We start from the raw sequence: 13,409 nt of genomic DNA, 5'->3' as shown, positions 1-13,409 counted from the left end.
CCAGAATCTTATGAAATCAAACTACTTTAATGATTCACTGAATTACAGTCAAATATCCTTAATATTTAAAACAAAATGTTAAGTCCTTAGCTTAAACGGATCACCATACAACGGCAGTTTTAATCAGTTTTCACGCTACGTGATTTGAAAGCAAAATAAGATTGTTTCCACTTCATTAATATTTGTCCCGTTTTTTCTGCCTATAGAAATGCAACCTTTGGAAAAAAAATCTCTGACGCTGCAAGAAACAGTAAAAGTGTTAAATAATTTTGAATGGAAAGCACTCTATTCCTTTTTGAAAACCATTTACACGATTAAAAACCATTACTTACTTTCTTACTTAATATTACCTTTACTAAAAGTTTTTACTTGTTTCAGCCATGTTCTTATCCTTAGACCCCATACCCATTAACCAAGATAGAGCTAAAAATGTCCAATAAGAAAGAATCATAGTTGTAAGAATAATTTCAGTAGAAGTTGAAGGCAAAGTGTGGTGTTATAGAAGTTTATCCGCTTAAACTGTTTTTTCCGCATTCTATTAAACACACAAATTGACTTTGAAAACCTAAATAAGTTTATAAGAATACCAGAAAAAGAAGTCTTGTGATGATGTTTTTTTTCAATCAATAAAATTCAAATCACAATTTTATTATAGAAAGACTCAACTTTTATTTCTCAACTAAATGCTTACCGCTGTCAGTTTTTTCTTTTCTTAAATACAAATTCACCTCGATCCTAGTTGGTTGGCAAAAAAGTGAGCTTTTCGTTCAGCTGTAATTGGGTCTTGATCAACTGCGATAGAGTTACAACCATCAGCAAATCTCGAATGTTGGCATTGAACATTTGGGTGAACTGTTCGTGGCTCATATTCGGCACTGAATGGATCAAATCGAGTAATGAGCGACCGACAGCGTTGTCGGGCAGCTGTTTGCGAGCAATCACATCTTCGACATACTTCAGAATCAAATCCAAAAGTCCCTGCAACTTGGTGGCAGCTTCGGAGATCTGAGCCAAATCCAACATCGGTGACACTGTCTTTGGGCGATTCGGGCTCGAGACACTGATGGTCTTTTGGAGGAGTTTCAAACCGAATACTTCTGGCTCGTAGCATTGAACTTCTACATTGATGGGAGTGAACATGCAACCGGTTTTGCCACCAGGAACTCCCAGCTGGATACAAACGTATGCCTTCAGACCCATTCGGCCGCCAGTCAAGGAAGTGTCGACGGTCAAATGCACTGGATTGTTGCACTCGCGAGCGTAGTACTCGTGAATAACTGAACTGTGATTGGTCACATCATTGCCAGTAGCCCACCAACCTGCAACGAACGAAGAAGAATAGTGACTTGTTTAAGACGCACGAATTTGAGGTTATGGGATGTGATAATTACTCACCAACAACATTCTCGTTGCTGTTTACTTTGCGATTGAGGTCGTACAGGTCCATCGCATAGCTGAGTTCAGCTTCAACTTGGTCATCGTGCTCCTTGTGGGGAACACAGAAGCAATTGGTGACTTCAACAACTCCCTTGTCGACCGAACCTACGTGGACAAAAGAACACCTTTAGAACGAAATTCTTGGAGGGAGAAGTGTGCTAGGAAATTATTTACCGAGAAGAGTGCCAATTACACGATGCGAATCAGCATTTCTGCGCTCGTAAGCATCAACAACTTGAAATAAAACCACGGGATGAACGTGCACGGTTAAATTTAGAGCCGACATTTTTGCGTGGTTAATTTTTGTTAAAAAAGAACGATGGCTGTACGTTGTTTGACAGTTGAAAGTGAAGTTGGTTGAAGTTCTTGCAACTAGGAATGAAATGGAATATTGGCTTGCTAGAGCTGAGCAGTATAATAACGAGGACGAATTTTCATTAAAAACTACCAGACACATTTTTGACTTACATGCATGTGTCTGATTTAAATGATTGATGCTACATTAATATGAAATGACTGTAAGATTGAGAGGAAAGAATACAATTTTACAGAAAAAGATGAATTTACATGCATCTGCACTTCGAAGTCTGCAGCCAAATGGAGTACAAATAAATTAAATCACAGTGGTTGAGAGAGAATATCAAAAATGCCGACGTCTTCAAAAATGCAGTTTATAGGAAAACGAATGATGATTATTGTGAAGACGAACATGTTCAGCTTTATTATAGAATCTTCGTCTGCTTCAGTGTTGCCACAATATGGCAAGTGTAACAAAAGCCTTAAATTTCTTCTTTGCTTTTAAACTTTGTTACTATTTTAAAAAATGTCTACGTTTCATTACAATATTTTAAAGAAAGTTTTATCTGGGGTTTCAACGTATATGTGCTTTTCTGCATAAAACAGATGTAGATACATATAAATCCAATTTTACGGAACATAAAATTTAAGTTAATTAACGGGTGTACCCGCTGGCGCTGGGAGTATTGAAAATCCATTTCAGAATTTTAGATTATAGGTATTTACACTCGCGAAAGAAGTTAATAACCATAATTATCATTCGACGTATTCTTTAAATTTGAAAAATAAAGATTGCAGAACAATTAAATATATTTATGGGTATTGTCTCCCTCTTACTAAAGCTATATGTGTATACATTTGTCTCTATTTTATGTATGAATTTTCTAAAACTATCTCCAAATTTTAGCCCATTTAAACTCTCTACAAATTTCTCATATTTAGTTCATTGATATATACCTGGACGTCGCTTCGATCGTTCCACTCCATGATATAACTTTACCAATTCATGTACAATACCAAGTCACTTCGTTTGTCAGAATCACAAATTTTTAAACATTGATTTGAGAAACTCATTGCGAAAAAAGCTTGTTCATAATTTGCAACTTTAAAAGATTTAAGTTCGTAACGCATTGATTTCTTTGAAAAATGGATACCAAAACATAAATGATGATAATAGCGCTAGCCAGGCTAAGGAATATTAATTTGGGCATTGTTCTTAATTTGGAAAATATTTGGATAAACTGTTCAAACTTTTTTCCAAATCGGGATAATATTTGAATAGGTATGCAATTTCGAAAAGGGTACATGTCTGAAAATTTTAAATGTTTAGAAATTGAAAAAAAACAGGTTATTTTTCAAACTAGTGCATACATTTTATTTGTAAGATGTCAAATTTAAGTCAGAAAAGGCTTTTCTGAACTAATAAAGTTTACCATTCCATTTCCAATACTTTGCAGAAAAAACTTCACATAGAAATACACATCGTTTTTCCTTAAATACATTTTTTTGGCTTATCCGATTTTCTTTAAATAAATACGTACCTTCCTATAATTTCCTTATAAATATGGGAAAAATATTTATTTTTAATTCAAAATTCACAACATTTATGGTGCAAGGTTTTCAAAAATGTCAAGTAGTTTTACGAAAAATGGCAATTGCAATAATTTTTACATTCGCACTATTAAAATATGTCTCATCTAATTTATTTTGTAAGAATGCATTACAATTTTTAAGAAGAAGAAAACAATTTAATTTGATGCTAAATTAAGTAAAATCAAAATGTTTGTCTTCGTCCGTCAATAATTTAAGTTATTGGCCCATTTTCCATTCTGTTCCGCAAAACTATGTCACCTGAACGTTTTTATTGATTTTTGCACATCCCCTATAATCCCCACTCTACCCCAATTTTTGCACAACTTCCTGTCGTACGACCCAAACAAAGTGAATTTTTGTTTTTGAAAAAATAAAATCCCTATAAAAATCAAATTATTGCACAAAATGATAGTTGATAAGCTTTACATCATAATTTGCTTTGTATTTTTACCAAAGAATGTTCGCAGCACAACCAATCAAGAGTCTTTAAAGACCATAATTCTTCCACCGTGCAAAGCCTGCACCGTTTTAGTGAATTCTCTTGCTAATACTTTTGAAACGCCTAGTTCTGTGCCTGCCAAAGGAGCAGAACAAGAAGCTTTGTTGGAAAATGTTTGCAGTGAAGTAGACCGGGGCCAGAATCAATGCATAGAGCTTCGAAATCGGCTCAGGTTAGATATAAAGGAGCACTTGGCTGAAGGTTCTGCTGATTTATTTACTCTGCTGTGCATTGATAAATTGAAAGCTTGCTGTGCTCCTGACCACTTTGGGCCGAATTGCGAAAAGTGCCAGGACTGCCATAAGAATGGGAAATGCAAGGGAGCCGGCACTCGAAAGGGCAATGGCAAGTGCTCCTGCAACCCTGGGTACACGGGCGAGCAGTGCAGAGAGTGCGCCGTGTCTTTCTATGCAGCTTTCAAAGATGAAACGAAACTGCTCTGTTCACATTGCCATGACGCATGTGGAGATGAAGGATGCACTTCTGCGGGTCCCAAAGGATGTCGGTCGTGCAAAACTGGCTGGCGAATGGACCCTAACAACGGCTGTACCGACGTAAATGAGTGTCTTGTGACGCGAAACATATGCACTGCAAAGCAGTTCTGCGTGAACAACGACGGCTCCTACAGCTGCCTCGAGTGCGATAGATCCTGTCAGGGATGTGACGGAGACGGCCCCGATATGTGCAAGGCATGTGCCGAGGGCTACACCCTCATCGAGGGAAAGTGCACTGATGATTCTCTGGAACAGCGTGAGCAATATGTCAACTTGACCAGATTCCTCACCTACCTAGGACTTTGCATAGCAACTTGTGTGATATTCCAAAGCTCAACAACAAAAGCGTACATGGTTGGAGCCGCAGTAGCAACTTACATCGCAGCCTCAGAGTACTGGCTAAGCACTACTCCGGCTCCAGCTGACATCAAGTCTCAGTTAAATAGTAAGAATCTCGAAGAAATGATTATGAAAATGTTGTAAGTGTAAGTGCACAATTTTTAATGAATAAAAAGTTTCACTTGTAGAACATTAAATTTTATTGCTAAAACTAAATAAATAACATTATTCTTTAATATTTTAATTCGGGTGCCTTGTCGACATTGTCGTGTCTGCCTTCCTCAATCATTTTCAGCTCCTGCCGCTGTCTTTCTGGCCTAATGACTGTAAAGTAACGATAAACCCGCACACCTAACAAGAATGTTCCATATGCTGTCACTCCAATGCAGGCATAAACCGCGCCTCTATGAAGTTTGTCTAGAATGGAAATGCGATTGACTCGTTCCTTTTTCATTTTTTATTTTAATATTTAGATTTTTAATGGAAAAATGAAGACGAAAGGATGAAAATTGCCGTCTTCGTTATGAATTAATTGGTTATATTTATTTTTTGTGTAGATGGTGAAACAGAACTGTCAGCTGTGTTATGTCATCTTGAAGAAAATCAATGAAAACGTCCTGTGCACAAACATTTAATGACTGCATTCAGAATCTCTTAGCTTATAATAATTATAACTTTATTACATTGTTAAATAAATTATTATAAATATTATGTCAAGTTACAACTTCGTGCAAACGATTAAAACTCAATTATCAAAATTGGCGGTTTCTAGTAACAACGCTCAGCGCATTGCGTCCTTTTTATGGGGTATATGATTGTCTTTTCAAGTAGATTATTTAACATTTGGTGGCAAAATCCACGTAAATTATCTCAGTGAGTACTAATCTGTTAAAAACATAGCCGCTTTTCGTGAAAGTGTGCAGCATAATCCAGTCGATTCCATGAAGCTCACAAGAAGTTGGCCTGCAAAAAACAACATGGCACCCAACACAAACACAACTGACCCAGGAGCTGAACCGAACGACTGTACATATTTGTGTATTCGCTAATTGTATATTAGAGCAGTTAGAACTTGATCCCAATTTTGGTCGAAAAACTGTCTTTAGCTATGAGAATCATTTTTTGATGAGTGGATGCGTGAATTACACAAATCCACGCTGGATTCACTAGGTGCCACCGTTATTGTGAGCGAGTGTTTTCATGGAATGGTTATTTCAAGTAGAAGTGACTACCAAGATCGAGTGATTTGACCCATTAAGACTTTTTCTTGTGGGACAGTCTTAAGTCCCAGGTCTATGTAAATAAGCCGTAAAAAACAACAATATCATCGAAAACTGGACCTTTTGAATGAGTGCCACCCAGTCAACCCTCGAAGCCGATTTAAACAATGATATATTCTCTATAAATGTCATTGATCAGGGTCTCAAATAATAATATGACCCTTTAAGACCGCTTTTAATAGAAAACCTTTTATTAAATTGAAAATAGGATTAGCAACTAATGTTAAAGTCTTATGGTTTATAAATAATTGGATTATATTAATTAATAAGAATAGATGAAGAAATATGTAAGGAACTTTAATGATTTCAGAGAATTCTTTTTGTATATAAGATATAAGGAAGTTGGGGAGAAACTTAAGAAACTAGCGTGAATGAACAATAAGAACCTCATGTAATATATTGGGGTAAGCCATCATTCATGAGACATAAGTAAAAACTAGTTTTAAATTCCACAAAGGAATGAAAACAAAAAAGGGATACAAATCCTACCTATTATTACATTACACCCATGTACCTACAAAAATGTACGTTGCTATAATATATTTTTGAATATAATGACATTTTTTATTTTGTTGTTTTCTCATAAAAATGTATATGATTTTTTGAGCTACTGTAACAAAATAAGAATAATGACAGTTTAAAATACAGTTCTTGATGTTAAACTAAAAAGTCTTTTCAAAATTGGTAAAAGCATTATATGGGAAAAAATCAAAAGTTAAAAAGTCAAAATATTATGCAATTTTTTTGAAATAATGAACCAATTGGATGATTTATTTAATTTAGATTCTAATAAGATTTTTTTTAAAAGGATAAGTCATTGTCTAATTGGAGATTTGCTTCTCACTACGCCAAAAAACAACCTTTCATATTCAAATTTCCAAAAAAAGCACAAAACACACCCATTCACAGCTGAACACCTTCGTCCATTTCGCATTCGCACCGAACGCGACCGTATTCAGTGCTCAACATAAACTGTCATTTTTCTGCACACCACATAATTTGTCAAACACCACTCAAGCTCCAAGTTAAAAGTGGGAAAAGTTGTGTCAGGTGAAGAAATTTATCGATATTTACAACCAACAAATCCATTTAATAATGACATCCAGAAGGTGAGTAAATTGCAAAACTATTTTCCAACTATCCAACCATTTGTGCAACTCCACACAAATCCGCAAACATTGCCCAAAATCTCGATTTTAAAATGGCCTTTGTTCCATGAAGCAGAATTAGGTCAGTCTTTTCTTTATTCTCTGCTGCCTGGCCTGACGTTTCACCCCAAAATCTTGTATCCCCTTTTTGTTGGCCTGCAAAAATGCTTCACATTCGCTATTCGCCCATATTTTTCCCACACGTTGTCTTATATACACAATATTCCCCACATCCGTCCATTATTAACTTGGGGGCTACAAAACCAGACCAGAAAATGTCGCTGGCATTGAAACTTATTAAATTCTCGTTTTATTTTTTTCTTGTAGATGGTTCCACCCAACTATAACGGGCATAGAAGCAGAAAAACTGCTCCAGGAACAGGGTTTTGATGGTTCCTTTCTAGCTCGACTGTCCTCCTCCAATCCGGGAGCATTTACTCTGTCTGTAAGGCGTGGACAGGAGGTTACCCATATCAAAATTCAAAACAATGGAGATTTTTTTGATCTCTATGGAGGTAGCTTTACAAAATTTTTATGCATGTCTAGACTTCTGTTTGATTATACCAATTTTATACTAGGTGAGAAATTTGCAACTCTGCCAGAGTTGGTCCAGTACTACATGGAGAATGGAGAACTCAAGGAGAAAAACGGCCAAGTTATCGAACTAAAACAACCGCTCATATGCGCCGAACCAACAACGGAGCGGTAAGTCTATTGTTTTTTGTTTTATCTCGATAATTGGTGCGGGAACCCCCGATGCGATTTGGACTTTTCGCGATAAACGTGAAATTAAACAACAAATCTGGCAGCCTTAGTGGCATTTTTTAAAACTAACAAAAAAATATTAATAAGAGTCGGTACTTAAATGTTTGGGTGATAATGATAAAACAGCACTGCTTACGACAAATCTCAGATAGCATACAAATTGGCATGGATACAAGGCGAAGGCCTGCGATAAGTTGATGGTCATTTATGTCTCTATAACATTTAAACAAATTAAAATGAAAACAGGGCAATTGTAATGTTTCGTTGTTGTACAAATTACGTAGGTTAATTATGGAGAATTAATATATGTGTAGATTTTATTTCAAGATACTAAATATTCTTAATTAAACTCATTTGGTGTTGTTAAAATCAATCATCAATCTCTCTGTATAGTACTAAAAGAGTAAATGGAAAATACTAGATTGTGTAAAAATAGTAATTTGGTGAATGTCAACAAATCTGACGAAACATACCGCTTTTACAAAGTAAACACACACAACAGCTCCTTGTCTTTTATTTTATTTTCAAAAAAACGGGTAAAAGAGGATTTCAATTGAAATATTTATCAGTTATTTAAAAAATTTATATGAAACTTATTATTTTTAAATTAATTTTTCGAAATTGTTCAAATTTAGATCGCTTACATTTAGTCATTATAAATTCCATTCTCAAAAAGTAAAGCTTAAAGTCTTTATTTTTATATAAATTTAAACTTTAAAAAGTATAAAAGATAACCGTTTTGAAATTAATTTTCGTTTAAACTTTTTAAGTGACCTGTAGTGTAGGTTAAGTGTACTTAAATATCATTATGAGCGATTTAGTTAGACCAAGACGCTTTACCAAATGCATATTTTTAATTTTCTTAAAATAAAAATGTTTTTGAAATCCCGAAAACATTCTCCTAGATAGAATATAAATAAGCTAGTAAAACAGAAATAAAGCTAATTTACCTTTAGTAGCTGTTATAGGTAAATTGACCGCCGGCCCAAGCTAGCAGGTATGCATACCTTAAAGGCATACACTAAAACTATTCTGTACGATACATTTTGTTACTTAGAAAATAAGTAACGTATTTTTTTTATAATAAACACCCTCAAGGGGATATTACTACCCTTATAATGCAGAGGCACAGAGGAAGAAGAGAGAGGGTTAAAAACTAGATGTCGGTCAACATTGGTTTTGAATTCCTGAATATTGCAATGACTAGGAAAGACAGAGTGTGGTAAAGTATTCCACATTCGCGTAGTACTACTAAAGAACGAATCTCTGTATTTGACAGTACGGCCGAAATTGGGATCTAGGGTATACTGATGAGCATTCCTAAAAGCGCGAGTATTACTGTTGAACTGTTTAAGGGGAGGAATGCAACTGGCTATTTGACTAGAGCATAAGCCGTTAAAATAACGGTAAAAAAGGTTCAGACAAGAGACCTTACGACGATGTTCAAGCGAAGTAAATGAACTTATGATGATATTATCATCTATCAATTTAAATGCTCTACGTTCAATACTATCCAAAAGCCTTAAGTAAGTTGCAAGAGCACCAGCCCAGAGATGGGAGTTCTACTCAAGCTTTGGATGTATGTAAGTCTTGTAGATAATAGCCAGATCAGGAGGTGTAAAATATTTCTTGATCAATCCACAAGAGGTGGTTGGTGACACACATACCGAGAATATGGAGGTGTTCAGTCTCATTGATGCAATTGCCATCCATGGATAATGGCAATGGGGGTACATTTCGCTTTAACGATACAAGACAGCATTGGGTTTTCGAAGCATTAAATTCCATTAAACAATGCTGTTTAGTTCGGAATTTAATGAGCTTATCATATTTTGTTGTTGAAAGAGTGTTGGAGGTAGAACAGAGCCCTGGGGCACACCAGCATTTATTTTATGGTTTTCAGACTTGAATCCATCCAATACTACCTGTATTGGACGATCCGAAACGTAATTACTAATCCAATGAAGCAGGGATTCATGCAAACCGAAAGCACGCATTTTCGATAAGAGATCCTGATACCAAACCCTATCAAATGCTTTTGAAATATCAAGTGCAATAATCTTACTTTCTCCAAAGCGATGTAAAGATTTGCTCCACTGTTTGGTGAGATGAACCATGAGATCACCAGTGGACCTATTGCTTCGAAAGCCGTACGGTCATTAACAAGCTTTCAATCTTCAAAATATTTCTTGAGCTGATAATTAATCAGCGTTTCCATGATCTTGGAAAGAAGGGACGTAAGTGCAATCGGTCAGTAATTAGAGGGTGAGGAAGATTCGCCTTTTTTGGGTATGGGCTGGACAAATGCAGTTTTCCATTCTCTCGGAACGAGACCTGAGGAGTAGGACATATGAAAAAGCTTATGCAGTGGTTTTGCCAGCATTAAAGAACACCTCTTCAGAACAATAGCGTGGATACCATCCGGACCAGCGGATTTATGTGTGTTTAGATCTCTAAGGACTCTTTCCACAGTACGAGTGCGAAAAAAGGTTGGTCCCATAGAATCACTAACCCGCTAAAGTACAGGCGGAGTCATAACACTCACTGGCAGCGTAGAATTGGTGGCGAACTGCCTAGCAAAGAGATTACCTTTCTCTAAAGAGCTAACAAAAGGAGTGTCATTGACAACGAGCGTAGATGAAGAGGATGAATTCCTCATGTTTTTTACAAATGACCAAAAATTTTTACTGTCCATGGGACATTGCAGTTTTTTTGCTGTAATTTTTGGTCATGTTAAAATTTAGTCCGTCGAATATGGGCATTACAGGCCTTCCTGGCTTGTTTGAACTTTTTCCGGCTTTCCTCAGTATGGTTGGCAACCGAAACTTACCGTTTTGACCCTAATAACCTCTTTACAGCTCGCATCAAACCCTGCGTTTTCCTTGGGTCTGATACTTTTAACCCTGTTCAGTATAAAAGTTCTCATTACCAGGAGAATTAAACTTGTTATAATATCAGCGCTGGCGTCAACGTCACGTATTGCCAAGCGGTTCTGTTAGGAGCTCTTTCTTTAACTGAACAGTTTTGACACGACAAATTTGCTGACGTAACACAATGGTCAGATGTGCCTAGAGGAGATAGAACACTAACAGTGTACTTATCAGGGTCAGGGGTAAGAAACAAGGCAAGAGTGTTTTCTGATCGACCTTCAACGTCCGATATTCGGGTGGGCTCTTGGACTATAATAGGTGTGTTGGAAGAGCCATTCGAAGTACAGTAGAATAGTTATATGAATACAAATACAACATCCACCATAGAGGTACTGCATATAGAAAGTAAAGTGAAATCCTGCTGCGGATAAAGTATTTGACTTTTATTCGAGTCCAAAATAAGTCCGTTTGACAAAGACCAATTTACCACTCTCTTCATCTCTTCATTGACGCAGAAAGATCGATAAGGTCAAGTGGACAACTGAAGTAAAGCTGAACGACATCGGCATACAATTAAGAGCTGCAATTAACTAATAAAGATGGAAGTTCATTTACATAAGCAGAAAACAAGACAGGACCCAGTATGGAACCTTGTGGCACACCAGTGGCATTCGGCAAAAAATTTGACAGGGTGTCACCAACTTGCACTGCTTGCTTCCTATCAGTTAGATAAGAAAAAAATTAGTTGCACTAGATGTAAGATTAAAATTTTGCATGAGCTTTCTATATATTATGTAGATTGAGAAGCCTTTGAAATATCCAATACTAGAAACGTAACCTCGTCTTTATCTAATGCTTTTCTAATGTCATCAGTAACGTTTAAAAGTGTGGTAACACAGCTGTGTTTCTTCAGATAGGAAGACGTTATTTTGAAGGATCTTTTTAAAAACTTTCGACAAAAATGGCACTACCGAAATAGGTCTAAATTCATCTCTTTTAACTGTTTTTGGAAGTGGAATTATTTTAGCAACTATCCATGACTCGGGTATATCGAGGACGTCTTAATAGTATTGAAAGCAAAAGTGATATATGGCAATACAACTGGTATATCATACACAAAAAGGTAGGATCTGTATAATCGAGGATCTGTATTTTGATGTTAACTAACCTAAGATATTAGCGTTGAATTTTCTTCCTATTTAATTATTTGTATAGGCCATAGAAATCAAGTGATCTCCAATTTTTTCATTACTCTCTACTCTGTTCACGAAGTTATTTAAATACTCCGAACTTTCTTTACTTTGTAGAAAATTTTGGGAATGTATTTTATGAACAATGAAATCATATTCTTTTCACAGGTAACGATCTATTTCAATTTATACTCCACTATCATCTTTTGATTTTTAGGAATTCCTTTGAACAAAATAATCCCTGTTATTTTGTTTTTAACTAAATCGTAACTCTGAATTTTTAAAAATAGTTACGAATACATTCAAAACATTTGATATTTTTGTTTAAAGAATGTACAGATTTATGTACTTGAATAAAAGGAATTTCTATTAAAAAAAAATAGTATTAAATGCTTATTTTTACATTCATTGCTCTTTTTGTCTCTTTGGGAGTTTGATTGTTACACCAACTCTTTATGGTCCTTTTTTAATAGAAGGATTTGAAAAATTATCAATTTTTGACAAAAATGTTCGGCAACCGAAAGCGTAAGTTTAGATTTAATTTCTTAATTTAATTTTCATAATATAAACAAGTATACATTGAAAAAAAAAATGTGTATCATGGAATTAACCGATTTAAAAAAAGATGTTTTGAGAAAAAAACACGGTTACAGTGTAATTTAAACTAAACTGAATCATCATGACCGGCCCATACTCTTCTTAATTGTGACTCTTTATATATTAGTAGTTAGTGCGTAGGACTATCATGCAAGAGGTCTTGGGTTCAATTCCTGCCTGTGCAACCTACAATAACTGCTCTTGGGAGAAGTTGACAAATGCACCAAGAGTATTTTTTGTCTCGAAAAAGTGCTTTCCCATCCCATCCGAAGATTTGTTTTTAAAAAACCTTGATTTTAATTGCGTGCGGCCACCCACACTTCTGTCGAGGTCTGAAGACGAATATAAAGTGGTTTCCCAAAAGTAAAAAAAGCCAAAAAAAAGTGCATTGAGCACATAGATGTCTGTCATTCGGATTAATAAGAGAGTCGAGGGCTTCCGAATGAGACCAATTTCAAGTGATTTCCAAAAAGTATAAAAACGCCAAAAACTCGCATTTTCGGAAAACTCTATAGGAAAAATAAGACCACCTGCACCTCTTCTGCACCATATTTGAAATCATTGAGTCGTTGGCATCAAGATGCAATGCATTTAAAGTGGTTTCCCTCCCTATTTCAATATTCGGTAAACTTTTACTTTTGATGCACTTTTTCTCGGAAAGGCGGCCACTATAGAGAGACGAACGTTTCTGGTATCACCATTACTAAGACAACCTGCATCTTTAATATCAACTGGTTTCCTTTCAAGCCAGCAATTTGCCATAAGATCTTGTACTATTATAATTATTAAACTAGATTGGTATAGTCCTGCTCTCAACCATCTAGCCTGAAGTAATTTTATTTTTCACTTCGCATTGATTTGGTTCTGAAATTTATTAACTCATTAAAAAAATCTCAAAAA

The 13,409-nt window shown here is 35.6% G+C and overlaps 4 protein-coding genes across 5 annotated transcripts in view; 2 read left to right on the top strand and 2 right to left on the bottom strand.

The window, feature by feature from the left end:
* Positions 1-644: 644 nt before the first annotated feature.
* On the bottom strand, positions 645-1,771 carry LOC129938520 (eukaryotic translation initiation factor 3 subunit F-1). Its single transcript, XM_056046141.1, has 3 exons — positions 1,612-1,771; positions 1,396-1,542; positions 645-1,319 (listed from the first exon to the last, which is right to left on the bottom strand). The coding sequence occupies exons 1-3, from the start codon at positions 1,721-1,723 to the stop codon at positions 736-738; spliced, it is 843 nt and encodes a 280-aa protein (XP_055902116.1). The 5' UTR covers positions 1,724-1,771; the 3' UTR covers positions 645-735.
* A 1,851-nt stretch (positions 1,772-3,622) lies between these two features.
* On the top strand, positions 3,623-4,903 carry LOC129941710 (cysteine-rich with EGF-like domain protein 2-A). Its single transcript, XM_056050409.1, has one exon. It carries the CDS (start codon positions 3,733-3,735, stop codon positions 4,801-4,803), a length of 1,071 nt encoding a protein of 356 aa, XP_055906384.1. The 5' UTR covers positions 3,623-3,732; the 3' UTR covers positions 4,804-4,903.
* LOC129941712 (uncharacterized) lies at positions 4,842-5,251 on the bottom strand. The gene has a single exon (XM_056050410.1). The coding sequence runs from the start codon at positions 5,111-5,113 to the stop codon at positions 4,892-4,894; it is 222 nt and encodes a 73-aa protein (XP_055906385.1). The 5' UTR covers positions 5,114-5,251; the 3' UTR covers positions 4,842-4,891.
* Positions 5,252-6,935: 1,684 nt separating this feature from the next.
* Positions 6,936-13,409, top strand: part of LOC129953759 (tyrosine-protein phosphatase corkscrew) — a 37,319-nt gene continuing 30,845 nt past the window's right edge. For both annotated transcript variants that reach the window (XM_056067196.1, XM_056067195.1), the window contains exons 1-3: positions 6,936-7,048; positions 7,415-7,602; positions 7,666-7,792. In XM_056067196.1, coding sequence (XP_055923171.1) covers positions 7,035-7,048; positions 7,415-7,602; positions 7,666-7,792 — 329 coding nt within the window. In that variant the 5' untranslated portion in view covers positions 6,936-7,034. The remainder of the gene's footprint in view (positions 7,049-7,414; positions 7,603-7,665; positions 7,793-13,409) is intronic.

This window comes from Eupeodes corollae, chromosome 1 (assembly GCF_945859685.1).
Source record: "Eupeodes corollae chromosome 1, idEupCoro1.1, whole genome shotgun sequence".
NCBI classification, from domain to species: Eukaryota; Metazoa; Arthropoda; class Insecta; order Diptera; family Syrphidae; genus Eupeodes; species Eupeodes corollae.
This window is presented reverse-complemented; position numbering and strand designations above follow the sequence as displayed.